At 46.6% G+C, this 23,354-nt stretch overlaps 1 protein-coding gene across 2 annotated transcripts; it reads right to left on the bottom strand.

Annotated features, from left to right (window-relative positions):
- Window positions 1–1,514: 1,514 nt before the first annotated feature.
- On the bottom strand, window positions 1,515–23,205 carry ZER1 (zyg-11 related cell cycle regulator). 2 transcript variants are annotated; one of them, XM_064468836.1, is made up of 16 exons: window positions 22,988–23,205; window positions 17,926–18,189; window positions 16,885–17,035; window positions 16,146–16,582; window positions 14,361–14,537; window positions 13,137–13,251; window positions 12,475–12,621; window positions 12,035–12,208; window positions 11,133–11,348; window positions 10,406–10,447; window positions 9,950–10,069; window positions 9,377–9,492; window positions 9,057–9,245; window positions 7,982–8,079; window positions 7,478–7,580; window positions 1,515–6,367 (listed from the first exon to the last, which is right to left on the bottom strand). In XM_064468836.1, exons 2-16 carry the CDS (start codon window positions 18,081–18,083, stop codon window positions 6,310–6,312), a joined length of 2,301 nt encoding a protein of 766 aa, XP_064324906.1. In that variant the 5' UTR covers window positions 18,084–18,189; window positions 22,988–23,205; the 3' UTR covers window positions 1,515–6,309. The 2 variants fall into 2 exon arrangements, with proteins under 2 accessions (XP_064324906.1, XP_064324908.1); XM_064468838.1 differs by lacking the exon at window positions 22,988–23,205 and adding an exon at window positions 19,491–19,651.
- Window positions 23,206–23,354: the final 149 nt, after the last annotated feature.

The following is a 23,354-nucleotide window of genomic DNA, read 5'->3' as shown; positions in this document are numbered from 1 at the left end:
CACACTTTGAATGTCTGTCTGTTTAGGGGAGATAAATCTCACCACAGGCCTGTAAAAGTTCTGAAATCAGTGTTTTCTCTTTAAACTCTACATTTTAAACATAGATGTATCTTGCTGCTTTTGTTCCTCCTTTCCCAGTAAAAATTTAGAAAGAAAAAGCACATTCTTTGAAAATTTATCCTCCAGCACCTGAAAAGTAGCTGATTCCTTGGTATTATCTGACCACAAATGGGGTGTTCTTGATTATTTTAGGCTTTTTTAAGTGAGTCAATGGCTACCCACTGATTCCAGGAAAGTACCTGGCTGCAAAGGTCACTTAAGTGGTTTACCTGAGACAGCTGTGTTGAAATGTTAATACAAATTGTAGTCTAAATTTCTAAAAATCATTGAAATCCTTTTTTTTTTATTCTAGGTAAATGCAAAGCCAACAGAAATCCTCCCTCAGACACCTCACAGACTGCATCAGTGCTTGTCAAACCTCGCATACAGATGGCCCTGCTACTCTCTGCCTGCTTTAAATATCCTGAAAATCTTTCTATTCCCTGAGTTGCAAAGGAAGCTTTTCAGAACAGTAGGAAGCCCAGAACAGTAACATCAGGCTCTGTCTACAAACAGAAAGAAAAGGTGGGTAGTGTCTTTCCGTTCTTTGGAGAAAGGTGTAAGTGTTAAAGCTTAATGAAGGCAATTTGAGTAGTAACAATATTACCCACTTGAAAGCAGAAACATTTTGATATTCTAGAATAATCAGTCCTAAGGAATGTATTTTCACTCTCTTTGTGATTAGAATAATTTGGTCTATGTTACACTTTTTATCTTTTCTTTCCGCTTCAAAACCTGTCTTACAGAGATCAGAGCTTATTTCTGTTTCAAGGGTTTCAACCTAAATGACTGGTTGAAATTAGGCTTAGTTCCAGAAAGCCTCTACTAACAAGTTTCTGAGCGGAGAATCTAGATTCTTATGGCATTCCAGCTAGGAATTTCATGCTGTTGGAAGCCTAAGGTATCTCTCTGTACTCTTATAACACAGTACATTTTCAGCTTCCATGTGATTCCTCCTCCTACCTCAGTCACCTAGAGTCTGATCCTTTAGAGAGTTTACAATGACTGTTGAATTAACTGGCAGCTGAACCCTTGCAGGAAGAAAGTCACGCTGGCCTTAAAGCAGATTGACTCTTTTAAGCTAGAGTATTTTCTTAAATACACAGTTTCTGCCCACTAAGCTTAGGCTGTGGAATGCAAGCCACAGATCTGTTAGAGAGTTCAGAGGCAATCTGTACAGTCAAATATTGTTCTGATTTTTTTTTTTCTCCTCTCACATAATTTCCTAACAATACACTCGTCCTCCACGCCTCTTTTCTATTGACAAACAGTATTGTATCCCTTGGAGCATTGAGAGGAAAAGCCACTGAACTGCATCATCAACACAGGGCAGTTCCTTTCATTTTTAATGAAATATATGACAGCAAATGGACTGGTAATGTACCTAAATAAACCACATTCATAGACCAAAGGAAGAGGACATTGTTAAGCACTAGGTTTAATACACAGCGAGTATCCAATGGATACAACAGAAAAGTTAATTCATTCAGAATTGTAAGGAAGCAACGGTTGTGCATTTTTTTGCTGGGTTTCACCATGTACAAACATTTGAACCAGGCCTCTCAACATTAGGCAGGTCAATGGACAGAGTAAAAGCAGATGCTTGCTCATGATAACTGAGGTTATTTTTGTTAAGCAAAACAAGGAAATACATATTTGGGTAGCTTAAAAACTTTTTTTAAACAAGAAAAGAATTACAGAGAGAATCAGTGACAATTATATGAAATCAAAATATAGTCTGCTAAAGCAGAAGTGTTTCAGTTCAGCAGGAAATCTCCCTCATTCCTTTTTTTAAGTGCTGTCTTCTCATCCAGCCCCCATGTTGCTTTTCATCCATTCCTGACAACCATTACCCTCTGTGCTTCATGCCATGGGTGTTGTGGGGACCAGCTGTTGCCCTACTTCTATTTTTTCCAGCACAAGCTACCCTCTGAGTTGTGGCAGGCTCCTCCCTAAACACTCTCAAGAAAACATCTTTTCTGTGGAGTAGTGCCTGAACACAGTGCCCCTATAGCTCTTGCTCTACTGGTAATTAATTGCCACCTTCGAGTGATGAGAGGGGAACAGGCTCACAGCTCCAAGACTTTTCTTCCCACTCATCTTTTGCAGGGACCAGAGTGACTGCAGCAGAAGCCCAACCAGGATGAAAAGCTGGGTAGGATTCCATGCTGAACAGATACTGTTTCAGCCAGTAGGTAGGGGCAGGGTAATAGCAGCCATGATGCAGATGGGGCAGAAGAAGCAGAAGAATTATCTGCAATGTTTGTAATTGCCTCAAATATCACCGCTGAGCTTTCTTGGCTTGGTTTAGGTGAGAAAGTCTGGTGCTCTGGGTGTTAAGCATCATACAAGTAGATGCCAATCTGTGTAAGCAATTCCTCCCACAGACCTTTTAAAATGGAAGCACTTGTGGAAAGTTGCCCACCCGTTTGCTCTCTTATCTATTCCAGAGAAAATGGCAAACACCTGACACCCTGCGTGCTGAGGACTGCTGTATTATTGACTTGGGCCCCTGAACGACAAGGTATCCTCCAGCCAGGAAGGAGACTACATACAGTCAAGGTAGAGGGTTATGTTGTTGCCACAGTCTCTGCAGAGAACTACTGAGTTGTGTTCGTGCTCTGCCTGCCATGCTTTTGAGGATTAAGGGAAATGTAGTAGTGAAAACATGCGTAAGAGTCTGAATGGGACAACAACTATGGAGCACAAGGAGACCCTCCGCCATGTCTTTACACACTCTGAAGTTCTTTCCAGCTGGATTCTCATTTGACAGATAGAACCCTGTTCGTTTTCTGGGAAGGGTTGGCTCCATAAATCTGTGTAGAATTGAAGTTTCCTGGTTCACTCCGTTGCTCCAGCAAAGCTGGAAGTCCTGAGAGGCTGCAACAGTCAAGCATTTCAGGGTACCCAACTTCTCCTTTTACATTAGACCTTCATAAAAAATCAGCCACATTGCCCTCTCCTCCTTTGCAGAATACTGGTATGATGTCTGCAGCCAACTATCCTGTTCTGTCCTGAGCATTGGATCTATGGCAAGAATTCATTAACTCCTCTTTGGCTCCAAAAAGTGCTTTCAGGTCATGGCACATGTGTTATGCCTAGGGTGCAACAGCTCCTGTCCTTTCAGTTAGGGAAAGTGAGGTACAGCGTAGTTTCAAACTCCCAATTACAGGAATTCCTGGATTATGCTCAGGTGTTCAGAGGATACCTTCCTCTCTTTTCCTCCTTACTGAAAGTAAATGTTATTTTTCAGCTTGCAAAATTTTTTGGCTTGAAGACATTGAAGCTTGTAGCCAAAGCTCATGTTACTCTAACAGGGATGCTGTTTCTTTTAAAATGTTGTCTCAGGAGTTTACCTTGCTGGTGGCCTGACTCAAAATCTTATGTGTAGTGAGGTGTCACAGACCAGTTATAGTTCCCCCTTCCCCCTGGGATCAGTGACAGATTTCAGAAGGCTAAGCTTTCCTGGCAGGCTGGCCTGACTCCATTAATCTCCCTGTTGCTGGGAATTTGAAATCTTTTTATCCTGGTTCAGGCTTAGGTACAGCTTGATGAGGATATGTGAGCAGTGAGGATAGCGGTTATCTTTACAGTGTGAAACAAAGGTTTGATGCAGCTTGGATCTTGTTAGTCTGGGATACCATGGTCCAGCTTGCAGCAGGTGAGACTTCATTAATAGCTGAACTTACAGGGGCACTGGTTTGAAAAAGCCAAATCTTTGGGGTCTTGAGGCAGACAGAACCAAGCCTGTAGTTGTGCCAAAACCTCAGCGTAAAACCTGATTGTTTGACTCTCATTATGATGCAAGGCTGAGGTCTGCTCTAGCTGAGATGGGAGCTCCTGTGATGTGTCCCCTTCTGCTCCACTCCCACCTTGCCAATAGAGTCAGAATCTTGAGTCTCATTGTCACGCAAGTCAATATTTTAGTCGGAGAAGCTTTCACTATACGGGCATTAAAAAGGAAAAAAGCCTAGTGGGTGGCGCTGACACGTGAAACAACTTCAAAAGGACAGCATCACTAAACAGAGAATTAAGTGAGCAAAGCCTGACTCCCCTAATGCTCCGAGGCTAGTTGGCAAGTATTTGCAGCCTCTCTTAGTTTTGCATCTAGAAGGAAGATTAGCAAATGTTATACAGAAAACAGATCTTGAAATAAGCTTTCCTGTCTCAAAGCTCACAGGGACACAAATTCTTGGGGAACAGGAATAAGAGAAAAATACATTTCAATCAAACAACTGCAAAAAAAGTATAATTTGTCAAGTTTTGCAAACCATATGAAAACAATTCAAAAGTGACACAAAAATATATATAAGTTCGAAAAATACTTAAAAGAAAAAAGTACAGATCTCACAATATCAAAACAAATGACGTATGGTTAAAAGAAAAAAAAAAAAGACATTGAGTAACACCATATTGGCAGAAAAAGTAAACCTCTCCAGGGCAGCTGTGTTCTGTCATTTAAAGTGTCAGTTTGTGTATCTAGGATCTGTCTATAATGTGCTCAGCAGTGACAACATTAACTCTGAGCATTAGAAGAACCTCATAGCAGCGAGTCAAATTTGAGAGCAATGTATAACAAGGGAGGAAAGAAGCAAGGGTTACTGTGCTCAGAGGCCTGAAATGTCCCAACTCACACGGCCATGGTCTCCTCGTACTCCTACCAGACATAAAATCTTTCCTAAATCCCTTCTAAGGGAAGATTTTTGAATTGTGAAAAAACTGTGGCAGGGCTCTAAGCATGGACTGCACAATGTGTTGCTGAATGCCTGGGTGTGAGGGAAACCTCAGCCTTTGGCTTCTTCAGCCTTTATAGGCCTAGAGACCTACAGGTGAAGACCACCTTAGTGAGACTCTTTCACCTACATCACATAAATTGGAGTAATGCTGCCAATGTGAGCAGGACTGCACTGGTTAGCGCTAGTGGAAGTCAGGTAGGAATATGACCTTGTGCTTCCCAGAGGAGGGGGAAAATGTTGGGATGGAACAAGAGGTGCTATGTCAGGTGAACACCCTCCAAAGGGTGCCTGGAGAGTCTCCAGTCTCAGGAGAGGACTTTAGCACCTCCAGTTACAGCATCTGTGCTGCAGCAAGCTTCCTATAAAGGGAGATTACTTTGCCACTGAGCACGGTGTGCACTGATGCAGACTGAAGAAGAGTAGATCAGCTCCAGCCCGTTACTGGGGCTTGCACAAGTGGTACAAGCTGCTCTGGACTGGGGCCTAGCAGAGCTTATTATGCAGAGGGGAAATATGCTCTCTGGCATCTGTAGCCCTTCCCCATAAAACAGAACACAACTAAAAAGGTGGTGAAGGACTGGAATGAAGATGCATAGCCCTTTGAACAAACAGTGTTCCTTGGTGCACAGGCTCCCTTAGAGAGAAAAGCTCTGTGTTGCCAAGGATGTGTAACTGGTTTTACTGGTCATCCCTGACCTTGCAAGGCTGGGTGGGCTGGCAGATCCTACTGTGCTGCCAAAGGGGACAGAATAGACCTCTTGACTTTAACGGGAATGTCTTACTTCTGAATGACCCACGTACACTTAGCAGTGCATGAATGTGAGTCTTCTGTAAAAAAACCCTTAAGGGAGTGAATTGACTTGAAAGAACTTTCTTCCCCACTTCCTCCCTTTACAACTATCACTAAAAAGGTCAGTTCTTTTGGTCTAACTCTCTGGTATTGTGTCCCCCAACCTCTCTAACCAAATAAATAATTGATCACTGCCTGTAACCCCATTGAGCAGCCAATACCGATTCAGGACTGGTGTTCTTGCAGACATTACAGGACCTCATGCAATACAGCAAAAGGGAATTCTCTAAAAAGTGGGAAATAAAAATGTCACACTAGTGATCACACAACTAGGTCTTCAAGCTCATGATCATTTTAGGCTCTCTGTGTGGTCTAAAATAAAAAGGTTAAAAGATACGTAATGTAGTTGTCATTTTTTGTTTTCTTTTTATACAGAAATCATACACACAGAACTTCAACCTGAAACTTCATAACAAAAAAAAATTCCACTAATTTAAGGAAAGCATTTTGTTGTGCAAAAAGTCCCTCCCCCCTCCCCTGTTCACCTTCATCTACTGAGGGTCTCACACACACACATAAAGTTTCCTTCCAACAGGCGAGTTGGTAAGAAAGAGTCCTCCCTATATACAGTGGATTAGAGAGAAGCTGGATACAGTGCTGGCAAGAGGCATTAGATGATTGCCTCTATCTGGAAGTGTCCATGTTCTCCTCCTTAAAGTTACTGCAGTGCTCTATAACTTTCCTATGGATAAAACAAGGACAAGGAGAGAGGGTTTAGTTTAAAGCTTATTGCATGACAGTTGTGGGACAGTAACATAAGAGCTGCCCACCAGCTCGATCTCTGTGTAACTGCACACTGCTTGCAGCAGGCAGTCTCTTTTGCATCAACCCATATTTGTGTCATACCCGTATACCCCACAAAAGCAGCTTGGAGCTCACAGTTCATCCCCTTGGAATTTCAAGTCATGTTAGTGTATATCCAGATCCACATGTGACCGTTTGTGCATCACCCCCACATCCAAATCATCAGATAACTTTGAATCACGCCAGGAAACACGTGCACGCAGATGTTTGTCATTCACGCTGCTGTCACCTCCCTGCTTTTCCTGCTCTTTCTGTTCACCGTTCTTGCAGTGTGGCACCATGTGCCACCATCCCCCACCATCTGCCGAACTGTGAGAACCTGCTGCAGGCTTTGGTCACTGCCAGCATCTGGCAACCCTTTAGCTCTGGGGAGTGCCTGCTGCCCACCCACTGGGTCCGTACGCCCAGCCAATTTCTACCTCTCTTTCATATTCATCCTGCAGGTATGAAATTATAGCTCTCAGTTTGCCCATAATTATAAACTGCATCTGGCTTTTAAAACTCTGAGAGAATGACCCCAAAGGAGGGTCACATAACAAAGGAAGTTGGGGAAGCTCACAAAGGTCACAAACTCTCTCCACCTTTTGAAAAATCATCTCATTTTAACTGTGCAGTCAGCAACATTACTGACAAGCCAGCGTGATTCTGGAGCAGGGAGCCCATGCAGGTATGGAGGACAGTGATGACTGGAGACTATCAGTGTAAGAGATGCGATTAGCCACGTGGCTCCCCTGTCCAACAAGGCACTTCTGTAACAAATTTGCCCGGCATCTGTCAGCCCTGGATGACCTGTGTGTATTGCCCACCTCTAAACACCTCTCTAGTCTTCTGTTTTCCCCTTCTTTTTCCTGCTCTTCTCCTGCATTTGCTTATTACCCCTTGTTCACATCAGTGCAGGCCTTTCTTTGGTAGCCTTATTTGATGTAGAAGAATAAAAACTAAACTACAGCTAAATTGAATGTCTGACGATAGTGCATTGGTTTCCTACCGGGCCATTTCCTTGGTCTCTTGCCGTGCTGAGGCCATTTTAATCATGTCCTTCAGAAGGGGAATCCCACCTTCTTTGATCAGCAGTGGGCAGTACTTGTCAGCTGCAGAGAAAAGAATAAAACAGGTCCTTATGAACCTTCACAAGAGTGCTATAAAGGGTGGCAGGAGGGGAAGGAGGATGCCTGTGGCCTGAAAAGCCACAAAACTTTCCTTTTTTATGGAGCCAGCCTGCTAGGGGTGCCCTGGCTGTGAAAAAAACGGACACAAAATGGCTGAGAACATAACAGCACACCCAGAAGGACCAAAACATTGAAGGAATTTCCTACTCACTAAGTCTCATTGTTTCTTGTTTGGCTGTGCTGCCTGGACATTCCTGCATCATTCAAAGAAGATTCTTGCTACCTACACAGCTAAACTGGGAAGACTTTTTCTGCTAACAAGCTCAGATCCACTCCCTCAACTTATACAGCGCAGTGGATGTGATATCGAAAAGGGAACTTACGGTAGACAGAGACCAGGTTATACAGTGCCCAGGTAGCCCAGTGCTGGCTGACTGGGGAGATTCCTTGTGGAAGAAGTCGAAGGATTGGTTCAAATGACCTGCAAAGAAATATTGCAGAAGTTGTTAAAAATCCAAGAACTGCTTCCTTCAGCACCTTTGCCACTCAAAGCAATACAAACTCTGTGCTCACAGATACCACAGCAGTAAATCCATTGGCATGTAAAAGACTCTGGCATCAAAGACAGTCTGCATCACACGGCAATACTGGCAGGCTTACAGGCCCTACCACTTTAGCATAAACACACTGCCCAGATAAATAGCTGCAACGAATGCAATTGAGTCCAAGAACTGATTTCCATCCTCTGTCAGTATTTCCTCACAACAGCTGAGACCCAGCAGCACTGATCTTTTTGTAGAGGGGCCAAAGCAAAATTAAACACAGCCAAAGCTGGCTGCTCACGTGCAATGGCTGTGGTGTTTCTGCTGACAACAATAACATGTCTATTCTGTAGCTCAGGCATTGGAATGCCATTTGTTTTGGATCCCTGCCAGGCACTATGGGAATAGAGAGTACCTGATACCCTCTTACCCAAAGGGCTTTGGAGGATTCTGCCAGTTGTATTAACCCTTGAAGGGATTTCTGGGCACAGTGTCTAAATATCCCCCAGAGGAGAGTGAAAGCTACAGCAAGCGAGGTGACTTTCAGAAGCAAACAGACCTAAGGAGGTGCAAAGGACAACAGTCTCAGAGGACAACGCTTATGCAGTCCCAGACAGCCAGATCATGGGTTTCCTAACTACGCATTTTCACTAGAAATATGCAGGATAAATTTTGTTGGCTCCCACGCTTCTCCCATAGGAATCGCCGGGCAAGGTGTCTAATTTCAGCAGCCTGTGTAACATGTTTTAAATGAAGACATAAAACTCTCACTAAATATGTCCCTGAGGATGTTTCTCCTTCACTCTAAACAGAGCCTCCATGCTGAGCTATACCTCTCTGCTCCTCTCTGTCAGTGCTTGCTTCCTGTGGCAATCCTGGCTCCTAGATGAGTGGGCCAAACTTTTTTATTCCTCACCTGTAATTGATATTTCTCCTAGAGTTGATATCCCAGCTCTGGATGGCTGCCCACATCCTCTTTACAACTTCCTCTCGGTGGGGCTCACATATACCCCAAGCCTCTGGACCATCAAACATGATATGGGACAGCACACCACAGGCATTATAAGATACCTCAATCCCATCTGCTTTGCTCTCCAGCAGGTTGCTGCCAAGAGAAAAGAGATCATTTAGAGATGCTGATGCACTGAAGGTTTAGAAGTCTCCAGGTGGTTCAGGAGCAAAGCACCAGAGCATTCACCCTGACCCAGCCCAGCTGTTCATTATCCAGGCACTCACCTGAACACACTGATGAACTGGGAGGTCATGAGCTGTGGGCGGAGCTCCTTCACCTCTGCTACGTTGCCCAGGAGGCCCAGCATGTTGCGATGCAGCTCCTGTTTTTCTGGGAACTCCTAAGCAAGCAAAGAAAAGGATTGTACAAAAGTAAGGCTGTGGTGATGCTGAGAACAAGCAACCCTGGAGGAAGATTATATAGTGCATCTAGGAGAGTTGAGTGGTTTTGGGTAGTCAGTAATGGTTCTTTAGCAGATGCTAAATGTGATCTCTAGCATTCAAGATACGTATGAAATGAGAGACTCAAGGCCAGGGCCCACTATTCACTGTTGCTCTACTTAAGGGGGACTATGTACAAGGTGGGAAAAGAGGATGATAGGTTGAGTGTAAGTTTCTCTGTTCTACTGGTTGGGTGGGTAGATGTGAGAAAGAAGAAAACATGCAAGCTTTGCCTCTTCTGTCTGTGCAACATAGGAAGTATTGCTTATAGATTAGCATAGCCAGGGATCCTGCCCAGGCACCAGCATTTCCACTGCTAATGTCAGCATGCCTCTAGAGGAAACCAGACACACTTACTTTCAAGCACTCTAAGAACAGTTTCATGCCGCTGTAGTTAAGGAACATCTCACAGTTATCGGGGGTCTCATCAGTGATGTTCCAGAGGGCGCTCCAGGAGAACTCCATCACCTGATCACACTGCAGAGCCAAAGAGAAACAGAAACAGAGCTTTGCTAATGTGGGAGTCCAGTGCAAACCAACCACTTGTGTTTCCTCTCTGGTATCACCCTAGATGGCTCCAGAGGTAAGAAAACCTTGTTATTCACTTTCAACTTGTCAGCAAGTGGAGTTTTTGTTTAAGATTTTTGCCTCCTTGTCATATTCCCCTGCCCTCACCCTGGGACAGGAAATTCTGCAGCATCAGTTGAGATGTCTTGTGTTTGTTAGCGAAGCTGAGCTGGCACTCTGGACTAATCTCCATGTGTAAATCAGACTAGGTAGAAAATACTCTATACTTCTGGGTGAAACACTCACCGTTTTATCAGCCAACTTCTTCTGAATCAACTTTAGCATTGTCTGTGGGCAGAGGAAGGGGAAGAGTGAGAAACAGTTCAAGAATCACAGAGCTAAAACTAGCTGCTGTAGTGCAGCATGTCTGGCTAAAGCCAATTTGCAGGCACATGCAGTTTTGATCCCTTGCAGAGAACCTACTTGGTATCCCTTTCTCTAAATCAGTGGGACTGGATTATGTTCAATGTTGCAAGTATTCAGAGCTGAACTATATCACAGTCCCCAAGCTGTTGAGTCAAGTCGGTTTTGATCTGTATGACAACATCTGGAATGTGGTATAGCTGCACCAAAGCAGTGACCTCCACAGCTCTTTGAAAAGGTGAGGAATATGGATTGACATGAATTTGGAAGCTGATGCAAACTCAGGGAAGATGCAGAAAGAGCTAGTCACAAGGTGGTACCAGTTCTGGAAATAATATGATGCAGTGAAGAGGTAAGGTATAAAGTTACACTGCTTCCCGGCTCTCACAGACAGCCTATCTCTGAGATCACAACTTCCAGTGCTGGTAAGCAAGTAAAAGATGTCACGTGGGGGGTAGGTTCCAGGAAATGTTAGCACGGCTGGGACGCTCCTTCCCTCCTGTGATACTGTAAGGTTGGATCACCAGCTGGATGCATTTGGTGGACTGCTGCAAGGGAATTGTGCTAGCCTGGGTTAGGGATTAAGTAGACATCATGGGACCATACCAACCATGACAAACCCCATCTTGCCCACAGCTTCTTTATGATCGTTGTCCACCTGGCAGACCAGAGCGTTACAGAGGTGCACAGCAATGCGCTGGATAGACTCATCCTGCCGGCTCTGGTTGAGAATGTTCAGCAGCAGCTCGTTGACTCGGCGGTACTGGAACTCCAGCTCTTCAGGAATGCTGAAGTTACACAGAGTCAGGCAGCAGTTTCGCTGTACCTGGGTCAAAAGCAAGCAAATGCTGGGCCAGGTGGCTACAAAAACATGGACCCCATCACCTCATGTCTCCTTGCTGCTTGGTACTGAAACCACCTTGCTTGATGACAAAGACTAAAATTTCTGTTACCCTCCTATCTAGCGCTGTGCTCTACTGGTACCCTCTTCTCTCTTGCTGTCACTCGTGTCTCACATGGCCACACAATCACCCGTTGCTTTCCAAGCCAGCTCCTCACTGCCTGCAAGCTCTCTGTGCAGCAGTTGCCATTCTGCAACCCAGTGGCATCACAGTGTATAATGTCAGCTAGCTTCCAGTACTGTGTACTGGGATAATGGTTCTTTCTGTTGACTCAATACCCCCAATGCCCGCACCCTTTCCACCCCACAGTCAGTGCTGGACACCTGTGCTGTGTCTCGTATATACCCTTTGACCGCTATTATCAGATAAAAAGGAGCCTTGCTATAACCACTTTCTTCCCCTTGTTCTGGAGAACATCGCATGGATAAGGAGCACCCTGCACGTAATCCCTATCATTGAGTGAAGGCAAGAAGCAGATCTGGGCAATAGCTTCTTTGGTGCCTTGGCTCACATCCTGGAGGCTCAGAAGACCCAGATGCTAACACCAGGCTAAGGACTTAATACACGGAAGGAAGACTATGGGAGCCGAAGGAGGCTGGGCTGCTCTTACTGTGACCTCCTGGTAGGACTCCATGCCATTCAGCACCACCTGGATGACCTGGCGCCGCAGCTTTACGCTCTGCTCCATGCGGTACTCAGAGTTGGTCAGGTAGAACAGCGCCGCGCTGCCTGTCACCTGGATGTTTTTGTCATCCTTGTGGCACTTGAGGGCTGTGATCACCAGCTGCAGAGGAACAACATGAAGACTCAGTGCTACTGACTTGCTGTTGAGTCTTGGAGCGACTCTTATGGCTGTGTAGGACAGACTGTCACAAGCCTGCAAGGAACACGTGGCCCAGGCATTGTAGGAACATGCTTATGAAATGGAGGTACCTAGTTCCACTGCACTACTGGCACTTTCTCCAGAATGGCTTGATATGGTGTCCCAGGGTGAAGAAAATGCTGTGACTGCAAAATCTCCCTTTTAAGTGCGAGGTAAATGGGGCTTACCTGAAGGGCTCGCAGCAGCTGGCTACAGCGTTCAATACGGGCAATGTCAAAAAGGAGGTTGATGGCCCGGGAAGTTATTTCTGGCCGGTGTTCGGTGTAAGCCTCAATAGCATTGAGGACTTGCTCTTCATTCTTGTCTCCGCTCACCTGGCACAGAGGAACAAAAGGAGCCAGGGAAGAAATGATGAAGGAAAACCAACACGTGAAGGGAAGTCTGAGGGTGTATCTGGAAGGTCGAAGGGCACAACTTTTCTCTGCCCTGCTAGTAGGATTAGGCCCAGGATGATAGCAAAGAGGTTGAGTCACTTCTCAGCCCAGGGGGGCAAGAAATGGCATCTTTGGGGCAGGACAATGCTATTCACAAGTAAGACTCCTTTTGTCTTAAATCCTTTTCTTGTAGTCACAGACATCCTGGTCCTTCAGGCAGGATGATTTTTCCAAGCCCTTCTCTGAGGCATGTTTTTTAAGCCTTGTAAAACCATGTAGCGTACAGGTCTTGCCTTCTGGCAGTTTTCCTGCATCATCAAGTAGCTATTGAAAGGTCAGAGCTCAGATGTCACACCTGAGACACTAAGAACGCCACTCTACTGGCAGCCAATTATTTTCATGTTCTTTCAACTTCTACCAAGTACCTACCGCCAATATCCTTGCAACCTCATTACCTTGTAGGCTGGAATATGCATCAGGCGGCAGAGAGATGTTTCAAAAAGGCCCAAGAACTGGAGTGGTCGTTTCAGACCCCGGAAGGGAGCAATGCTGCTCTTTGCTGGCTCAATGCTGAGGAAAAAAACCCAAAGATCACTCATGTTGGTACCATGTTTCTTCAGGTGTCTCCTGCCACAGAGACAGCTATCAGCTCTCCATTCATTCTGACTGTACTGCCCCATAACTGGAGTAATAGCTACACCACAGTGGTATGCCAGTCAGCTTCTCCTGAACATAATATTAGACATTCAGCCTAGGTGATCCTGAGTGAAGGACTAAATGTACTCAGCAGAAACAGCAGTAAGAATTCATTCAGACAGAACGCAGCTTTCCCGAGTAGAATTTGTCCTGGAAATTCAATAGCCGGGGTGAACATTTCTTCTTAGGAAAGGGCTGTGGATTTCACTGACCCAAACCGTTAGCATGTCCTCTGATAGACACGCTAGTCCACTTCTGTGATCATGCAAGAATACTACTTTTCCTGCCGTGTTCCTTATTGACTGAGAGCCAGTATTTTTTTTTCCACCAGCGCAGGTGGAAAGGAGCCAGTACTGTCCCACGTTTGCTTTTGTTCAGTAAGTGCTCAGGGAATAGGAGGGGAGAGTATCTGGCTGATCTGGAAAACCACACCTCTAGGTATGCCCCTACTGAGGTGCACCACAACTTTCAAAAGTTGATCTGCTCAGCATCCAGGTCAAATCCGAAAATTCTAAGTTTGTAAAACACTCAGCCTTCCTATGAACATTGATGTATTGACTCAGTGTAGAAATGTTGTCTCAGAAGAGCCTGGATTTCAGTGAGAGTAAGAATGTTTCATGTAGAAAATGTGTAAAGGGCTTTGGAGTCCTTTCAGAGGAAATGTAAACCACCGTAAGAGATCCCTGGAAGAATATGTGTGGAAAAGAACTGAAATACTTCTTCAGATATGTGTGGGAGGCAGATGGGATGAATTCTTTATTACTCTTAAAAGTCCTTACATGTGTCACATACAAGAAACAGCTGATTCCCATACCAATCTTCAGCATCGGGAGAAACCAGTGATAGCCGTATCCTTTTAGTATTAGCTTTTTAGTATTAATTAGACCTCCAGAATCTGGAAACTTAGAAGATGCAACTGTTCCTAATTCATCTTTGCCTGATCTATCCGTCCAAGCAGACCCCAGTAATTGCTGTTTCCTTACCTTGTCTGGCCCATCTTCTCCTCCATGCTTGGGATAGTGCAGTTCTCCAGCATGGTGTGCCCTGAGATATCGAGCGAAGTGAGGTTTACCAAGTTTTCCACAAACAGGTTTAGAACCCGCCGGGTCAGCTTGAATTTGTAATAACTGGACAGATGGTCTCGGGAGATATCCAAGTGCCTGCAAATGACAGAGAGGAGCTCAGAGCCTGGAAAGCATTAGCTGGGTCTTCTGCCTCTCTACCCAGGGAAGATGACAAGCCTCGTGTGATTACTACTTATTTATTATTATTACTTCCTCCACAAGATACAGGAATGTGGTTCTGTAATATCTGGCAGCAGGATCTGGCCCTGTGTCTAACCAAAGCATGCAGATATCTGGTAGAGGCTGACTTAGAACGGAGCGCAATGAATCATTTGGCCACACATCACAAAGGAAATTGCTCCAGGCTCAGGAACTGCTTTTCCCAAGCTCCATCACAGCAGCCACCTGAGCATTTCTGCCTGGTGATTAAGATGCACTAGAGGATCTTTGCATCCCCAGAAACATATATTGCCTCATCCAACAAATTGTTAAACAAGTTTTTGTCTGCTTCCCCAGTCTTCTATTTTTTCCACCCTAGACTATTATGCTGCTCTGATTTCATTTATCTTTATGTATTTAGATGCTCAAGTCTTGGGGAAACCCTGATGCTAAGGGAGCAGCGGGACAGAAATCCTGTTGCCAGGGGAGTAGTGGGACAAACTGACCAGGCATGTGCAGGTGGGGTCCCTTCCAGGACAGAGACTGCTAATGCTTCCCAAGCAGTAGCTAAGACCCTTGGGAGAGACTTTTCTAAATGGCCTAAGACAGGAGCCAACATCCCACTCACAAGTGTCTTCCACCTGTTGTCGACCAAGTTTCATTGCAAGTCACTGGGATTTGAAGTATTTGGATTTAGAAAATTTTACCCAGGATGTTCCCTGAGACTTCTAGGCCATATGTTAACATAGTACCCCCTAGTGTCTGCAGACAGTAGGGATGATGCTAAAGCCATTGCAAAGTATCCTTCGTGTGAATAGTAAGGCTCTTTGGCTTGGAACATCCTGGATCCCTTTCCTGATACCACTGTGCAGTTTGAATAGCAATTGCCTCAACTCTCTTTCAGGAAGTCATTTCACTGCCAACATGGCTAGGTCAGGAGTGCCTATCTACACTGCTTCTTCCCTTGGTTGCACCATCCACGCACAGTGTGCTTCCACAGGGCACAGCGAGCAGACAATCTGAGCTCAGTTGTTCCTAGTTTTATCTCAGAGCCAGGCTTAAACTTCAGACCTTCCTGTTTGATGAGTGGTTTGGAGGACTGAGTTTCACAGTGTGATCACTATATTAGTGTATGTACACATCTGTAGTATCTTTTTTTTGGCTACCTCTCGGGTATTCAGCTGTTCTTTTTTGTTTGGTGGGGGCGGGGGTGGTGGTGGTGGTCGGTTTGTTGGTTTGGGAGTCTTTTTGTGGTGGGGTGGGTATTTTTGTTATTTCTCTGTGTGTGTGTGCAGTTGTGGTATGTGGCGTTTTGTTTTTCCAAGAGGCAGTTTCTGCTAAGTGTTGTCATTTTGCAAGCAGAATTCAGGCTGGCTTTAGACCTGCCAGACATGGAGAGTGAGTCAATGAGCGAGCCCATTCATGGGAAGGTTTATAACTTGAAATTAGCAGTGGGCGGCTCTCCATTAGCAGGCGAGTAGAGCACTCCTAAAAGACCTTTCCCTGTCAGTGGGAAAAGGATAAACAAAGAACAGATCTGCTGACCTGAGCTTGCGAAGCTGTGCGATCACTTGGATGTGCTCCTCTGAAAGGTCCATGTTGTAAAGCACTAAGGAAATCAGACTGTCCTTCCACTGGGTCAGAAACCCCACGTCATTCAGCTGGATCCCAGAGAGATCGAGAGCTGCAAGGGAGGCCAAAGGCCGAAGCAATGTCTCCACATTTACCCCTTCGATCAAGCGGCCCAGATTCAGGAAGCGCAAGCGGCTAAAGCCTTCAAAAGTAAAGTCCTTGACCAAGACCTGGCGGGTGGGGTTCACCAAACAGTCATCTTCACAGCCTCCAGGGTTCTCTTCCTCATAGAAGATATTACAGCAGCCAAAGAGGCTAAGGGAGATAAGTGTGTGACTGAAGCTCACCAAGGTTTGCAGACTCTTGGCTGTCAACTTCTCACAGTTAGTCAAGTAGAGCTCAACAAGATCCTGGAAGATGGGAAATCAAAGTTAGAAATATATCACCGGTAGAGTGCCCACCCTGTTTGCTACACCACCTCCCACGGGGAGAACCTGAGACCACATATCACCAAACCTGACCAGTGTCCCCATTCCATTCCCTACAGTGGCTTTGGGAGCTGAGAAAGGAGAAGCTGAGGTTCTCCTCAAGAAAATTTGGATGGTGAAGGATGGAGTCTTGTGAATCTCTGGGTGCCTGGGATTCTAGCTGGTGCCCGTGCAGCAATGCTGCTATGCAAAGTGGCAGCTGGTGGCTATTGCTGCAATACCACCTGCTTCCTGATGGCTTCCAGGTCCTGGTCCTGCACAATCTGTTCCCGCAAGTGGATCCGAGCTAGCCGCGTGCTCCGGGGATCTGAGAACAGGGTGAAGAAGCTTTCATGGGGTTCAAAGATGCTGTCCGTCTTCACCAACTCCACGTACCTGTGTTGGGGCAATGGCATTAGCACAACATAACACATGGGCTCACCTACAGCTCTACCACCTTCACTGGTTGTGACCAAGGGCATAAGCACATGCAGACTCCCTCCTGATCATCCAGAATAGCCTTTGGGGTGATTGGAGCTGGCCTATTACCTCTTCTTGCACAGAACTAACAATCCTTAGGAAAATCTCAGGCAAAGATTTGTGCAAGGTCACGTGTGTGTGTGAGCAAACTGGATTCTGGCAAGCACAGACTCCAGGATATTTTTTTCCCCCAGCTGTTTAAAGCTAGTAATTTGATTTTTTTTTAAATTTTTTTTAATTTTTTTTTTTTTTTTAGTATTTGCAGAAAATTAGCTGGACAGTTCTCTGCTGGACTTTGTGGGCAGGAGTTCAGCCAAGAGAGACTGCGATGGTCAAATTATAAACCCCTGGAAACAGGTTGCTCTGTCAAACTATGAGAGCAGCCACCTTAAAATTTAACATCTGTTAGCACTTTGCATTCTTATTTCTCTGGCTTGAGAGGGAGTTGTAATGCTTCGGTGGTGGGAAATAGGAAGGCTCCTTTGTTGCTTACTGATGCTCTTGGAAGAAGCAGTGACTGTTTCACTCTGGGTTTACCTATGTGGAAATGATGATTTTCACAGAAACTAGAATGATATATAGCAGTACAACAGTCCCTGGGGACACTTCCTCCTGAAGTTAATGCAAATCCTTATTTCCAATAAAAGGATCAATTGAGAAAAAAAAAAAGCGCTAAGAATTCTTTCCTATTTTTTTCCCTTTTATCCTTTCCCATCGCTCTTTTTAGAGAACTATATTCCCCCTTCCCTGATCTCCCGGCTCCTTCCCAAACCAGACAACAGCTTCTCTAGGGGCCTGAAACGTACTCATTGACAAGTTTGTCACAAATCTCGCTTGGCAAGAAGATGTCAGGATGGAGCCGGAGAGTTTCATTGTCCAGTAGGTAGCAGAGAGTCCCCTCCAAGTTGCGAAGGCAGTAATCTGTGCACAAGGTCATTAGTGACTCGGGGCTATCAGATGCCATCTTGAGGGAAGTTACGGGACAGGAAAGAGCAGAAGGAAGCTTTTGATTCAGTAGATCCTTTCCTCAAATGAAATTCCAGGATGAATTTACAGGGACATCAGGACAGCTATAAGCAGAGGGGAAGAAAAGATTCATTGAGAATGGCACATCGGCAAGTGTCCCACAAAGCTGTTATACCAGCAGCATGTCAACAGTCACATTTACAGCCCATCACTTGCTGACCTCAGAAGAACCTGCAGTGTTTTGGCCTCTCTGGCAGTATGTCCTTAATTCCTTGGTATCCCCACCCCCCGGGGACACTGCGGGAATGAGTTAACATGAAACCTGTTTGGAAATGAGGCTACACAGCAAGAAAATATTTTCTCATTGCAGGGGTTATCTGGCTGACAAAGGCACTCTGAAAGGGAAGTGGCAGAAACCACATTGCTTAGTTTCCTTCAGAGTGGGCTGGATAAACCACCAGAAAAGCTACTGTCAGGACAATCCTTTGTATAGCTGCAGTGGGATCCGGTGGCCCCATATCTTGTGTCTGTAATTCTGTTTGCCATCATTCCAAGTAAAATTCCATGTTCAAGCTAAATGGTTTTCTGTAGTGCCAAGTCAGAAGCTTCACGCAAGTCCTTGAACTAGACTGTGAAGTGCATCAGAAGCCAGAGGGAAACATACAGACTGGTTTGGCTTCCCTTTGAGCACAGCATAAAGCAAGGTTTATGCACATGCTGGACATCTGTACCTGTAGGTCCCTGGGACTTGGTTGCCCAAAGCATTTCATATCTGTCACAAAAAAGTATGAGTGACTGACCTGGAAAAAGGTAAGACACTTTTGCCCTTCATTTTTAGTACAGGGTAAAGAAGGATGGGCAAGGCAGCTAATTAGGGAAAGCTATTCCTGTCTATTTTCTCATTTGAAAAGTCTCATGGCTCTAGTATTAAGACTCACTCCCTGGCAAAGGAGGGCTTGCTGGAGCCTTGGAGGTGCTTAGCAGAGGTGACTGAATACCAGCGATGCCATTTCACTTTCAAAGGGTCAAATTACATTACAAGGAACACTTATGTGAACCCCTATATATATATTTCCATGGGCACACAAAAATTGTGTTGAAGTGTTTATTTATTAAGTAAAACCTGTGTCTTAACAGTAAGTATGTCTCTGCTGGTGGTGAGAACACTGGCGCTGTGGAGTCAGTTATTCTCCCGTGCGTCACAGCTGAGCAGCCATTGCTGGGGAAGTTGTTGCAAAATGTCCTTAACTATATTCCGTTTCTGATCTTTATCCTGCAGCTGCAAAGATCAGCACACTTGTCTGCATCTCCACCTCTCTGCTTCTCTAAAGCCTCCAGTGCTCTCTCTTTCCTTCGTTCCTGCAGTATCAGAACAAGATGGAAGAGTTTAACTCTGTTTCCTCACCTTAATTGCTATCCCCAAAGGCACCCGGGGTGGATCAGCCAGCTTTCCTTCTCCCCCTTCAGATGCTCTGTTCAGCCACTGCTTGGGCCATGACACCCATACGAAGGATCAGTTAAGGCTGTGGATGAGGTAACCTTTCAAATTCAGGCACCAAATGGTCTCTATGGGTGACAGACGCACAGCTGTGACTGAGCCTGCCTGGGCTCCCAGCCTTCCAGTCCCTCTCCATGCTGCAGAATGGATTTCCATGCAAACATGAAGGCAGCACAGGTTGGGAATCAAAGCTCTTTTCTTTCTTCTGTGTTTCATTAATTCTTTTTCTGATGGTGTGCTTCAGAGCCAGGGATGAAGAGTTGGCCAAGGAATTATTAACCCAATGCAGAAAGGAGCCTCTCAAAAAGCCAGCAGAGCTCAGCAGAACTCCTCCTTGCTCAGCAATGGAGGAATGGCTGTGCTGGATCACTCCTGTGGTGCGCCCACCCCAGGCCTCGTCTCCCTGGGCCAAATCTCATTCTAGCGTAAGTGGGCAAAACCTTACAGGCAGAAAAGCAGACACAGGTGATGAACTTGCTTGTCTTTTGGCTTTACTTGAATTTGATTGATAGTTTTTCCTTCCTATAAGCATCTTTGGGAACTATATCTGCAGGCAACTGGCAGGATCGTGTTCTAATCCCAAACCCCTTCTGACCCACTGTGTTCTGACCTACAACTTTCAAAAGCCTTTCCAGTGGGGATCTCAGGCAGGTTCTCTGCTGGTTTTGGCTCAAGAGGCAAAAGGTCTCCACATAAAAGCAGATGCTGTGGAAAAAAAAAAAACACCCAAAAACTCGACAATAACAAAAATTGTACTTAACATCCTGATCAGAGATAGTTTAGAAGGAGTAACCTACTCTTCTGGGTCACTGAGTCCTGAGCTGGGGTCAGAATAACACAAAACTGTGACTCCTCAAGGGTGCCATTACAGCTCAGGGATCTTTGAGATACACATGGCACAATGAAAATGAGTACAATGGCAGGACTTCAATTCTGAAAAAGAAGGAAATCCATAATCCACAGCCCTCTCCTTTGCAGTTACATGAGGAGAGAAATCAAGGATGAAATGGGCCACTGAGCACAGAGTACTGTGAGGTCCTGGCTAAGGGAATGCAGGTGGGAGGAAGTTGTCCTGCGCTCTGCGCTGTGTCTGCTTTGGAAGGGAATCTCCTTCACCTCCAGAACAAGTCCCTCTGGCAGATTTTGCCTGAAGCTTGCTTGAGAGAATCTTTCCAGAAAGGCAAGATCAACAGGAAGATCTGAACCAGCAGGGAAACATGTTCTGCTATGCCTACCGGTTCCCCTGTGCCATCAGACTGGAGGTCCCTGCAGCCAGTGTTCTTCCACTGTTTACTACTGATGGCCAGAGAACTCGAAAACAAATTCCCATTGACAATCTATTATCACGTGCAGCTGGAAATGGCCAGTGCTTGGGACTTTTCCAAGCAGCTTAGAACACTAAAGGGCAAGGACTGCCTTCCTGTGGCTCTGACAATCCTCTGTTTCCCCTCTGCTGAGACCAGCACAATGTAGCTGGTTGATCGCAGCCCTGGAGAAATCAGCTGCCCTTTAACTTCTGAGATCCCCGTGATCCACCAACAAAATCCCATACAGAAGGTTAATATAGAGGAAAGTGGTTAAAACGTCCCAGTAACATAACACCAAAGAAAAGCATTAATCCTCATGATTTATTACGGATATTTGAGTAGCACCCAGACCCGCTGCTGTGACCTTTCATGCAGGATACGATACAAGCTAGTCTCTCCTTCCTCCGTTAGACTCAAGACATGACACATGGGCAGGGGGAGATGGAAGTAAGGAGTCTCAATAGCTGCACTGATCAATATTGTCTCTAGTTATAAGCTCAGTGGGTTGATAAAAATAAATGAACTACAGATGCTGACAAATCATTCACATTTGCCTAATCATTATCCTCAGGCAGCTTTCCACAGCCAGTAGATCAGCAAGCTGCCTGCCTAGCAGACTGCCACCAGTGTTTTCCAGTGGTAGGCAATGAGCTGTCTAGTGCATGTGTTTTTTTGAAAGGTCAAAGACATATATGCAAAACATGCCTAAAATTCAAGTGCAGGAATCAAAGTGACTGGAACTACAGCTGCCAATACCTTTTCCAATTTATTTCTCTAATAGATTTGCTTTCATCTTAATGCACAAAGGCACCGAGTCCCTTAGAGGCACAGGAACAGGCGTATAAAAGCCTGCGTACCCAACTACCCCCAGAAGCAGCCCTCTCTGTGGAGTAACAGCACCCTCCCACCACCCACGGACCCAAAGGAAGCCGCAGCACATGCAGCTGCGCTCTCCCCCATCACCAGCCTTCCAGGTCCTGACAGCCTCTTTGACAAATATTGCTCATTTGTAGGCTACATCTGTATTGTTACGGCATTTCAGGCTGCACTGGCATGCGAGGCTTGGGACTGCTCTTGGCACTCCTGGGGCCGCCCGTGCCAGTATTATCTACCTTGGACTTCAGACCAATCTTCTCTCCCAGTCACTCTCTCTCCAGACAGCTGCCCAAAGCCAAGCCTGACTCACCGTGGCTCCACGCCAACAGCATAACGTTTATGCTGTTGCTACAAAAATGATTGGCAAAACTGAGTTTTCCAGCATCAGGGACTCGTCCAAGGAGAGGCCAAACAATACGCACTGATGTGAACTGATCACGATGACTTTAGAATAATAAATTTAATGTAAATGCAGAGTTTGGCACAGATTGCATTTTGAAGGAAAACTGCACTGTCATTTCAGCTGGCATCTTGCAGCTGTAAATCACTGTGTTTTTATTAATCGACAGGTCATCACAGCTTGTGCGGGGAAATACCATCCCTGCCTTGCAGCAGGGACACTGAAGTAGAAGTAGATGGAACTATTCTGTGGCCCAGCAAAGCCTGCAATTTCCAAACTTGTTGGCCTGCCAAGACCGACATCGCGAACGAGATGACTTGTGCTAGCCAGGAAACGTGTTGATCTTTGTACCTGCCTGCAGTAAAGATGTTCCTTCAGATGACGGGATTATATCACGGGTTTTCTTTCCAAAAGGTCGCCGGCCCAAGAGGACACCCCCGGGAGCTGTGGGTTACTGCTCCGTGGGCACCGGGGAGCCACTGCCGCCGCCAGACCGCGGTGGTCTCCGTTCCGGCAGCCTGCGGGCGGGTCTGGCCGCAAACCCAAACCCCACCCGACGTCCCCCGACGCGGGGCGACTCTCCGTTCCCGAGGCACCCGGAGGTCACCTCGCCCGGCAGCACCGCGGATCCTCCAGGGCGGGCTGCCGCGGCCCGGGGCCCTGCCTGGCGGGACCCGGCTGCTCCCGGCGGTCCCGGGGAGGGTCCGGGGGCTTGGCCGGGGAGCGCCGTGCGGCGGTGGTGCCAGCGGGCAGGCCCGGTGCGCCGGGCAGGGCGACCCCAGGGGGTGGGGGTCGGGGGTGGGGGGACGCCCGGCACTCACCTGGCGCCGGGCCCCCGCCGGGGGGCGGCGATGGGGGCGGCGGGAGTCGCGGCCGGTGCCGGCGCCGGCGCCGCTGCCGGGGCGGGCGGGGTCCGCCTGCTCCTGGGGCCCGCTCCCCCCGCCACGGCCTCCGCTGTCAACAAACCCCGCCGTCACTTCCGCCAGCCGGGACGCCCGCACCGGAAGCGCCGCCGCTTTCCCTCACAACCCCCGCCCCGGGAAACACCGGCCAGCCCGGAACTCTCGGGCCGTACCCGCCGGAAGGCGGCACGGGGCTGTTGCCGGCCCTCCTCCCTCACGCACCGTGACCTCGCCGCCTCCCGCAGCGGTGGCGTGACGTCGCGCTCACCGCGATGACGTGGCTGTG

The sequence above is a fragment of the Phalacrocorax carbo genome, chromosome 18 (genome assembly GCF_963921805.1).
Source record: "Phalacrocorax carbo chromosome 18, bPhaCar2.1, whole genome shotgun sequence".
In the NCBI taxonomy this organism is placed as follows: domain Eukaryota; kingdom Metazoa; phylum Chordata; class Aves; order Suliformes; family Phalacrocoracidae; genus Phalacrocorax; species Phalacrocorax carbo.
Note: the sequence above shows the minus strand (reverse complement) of the source record. Positions and strands in the feature narration are given on the sequence as shown.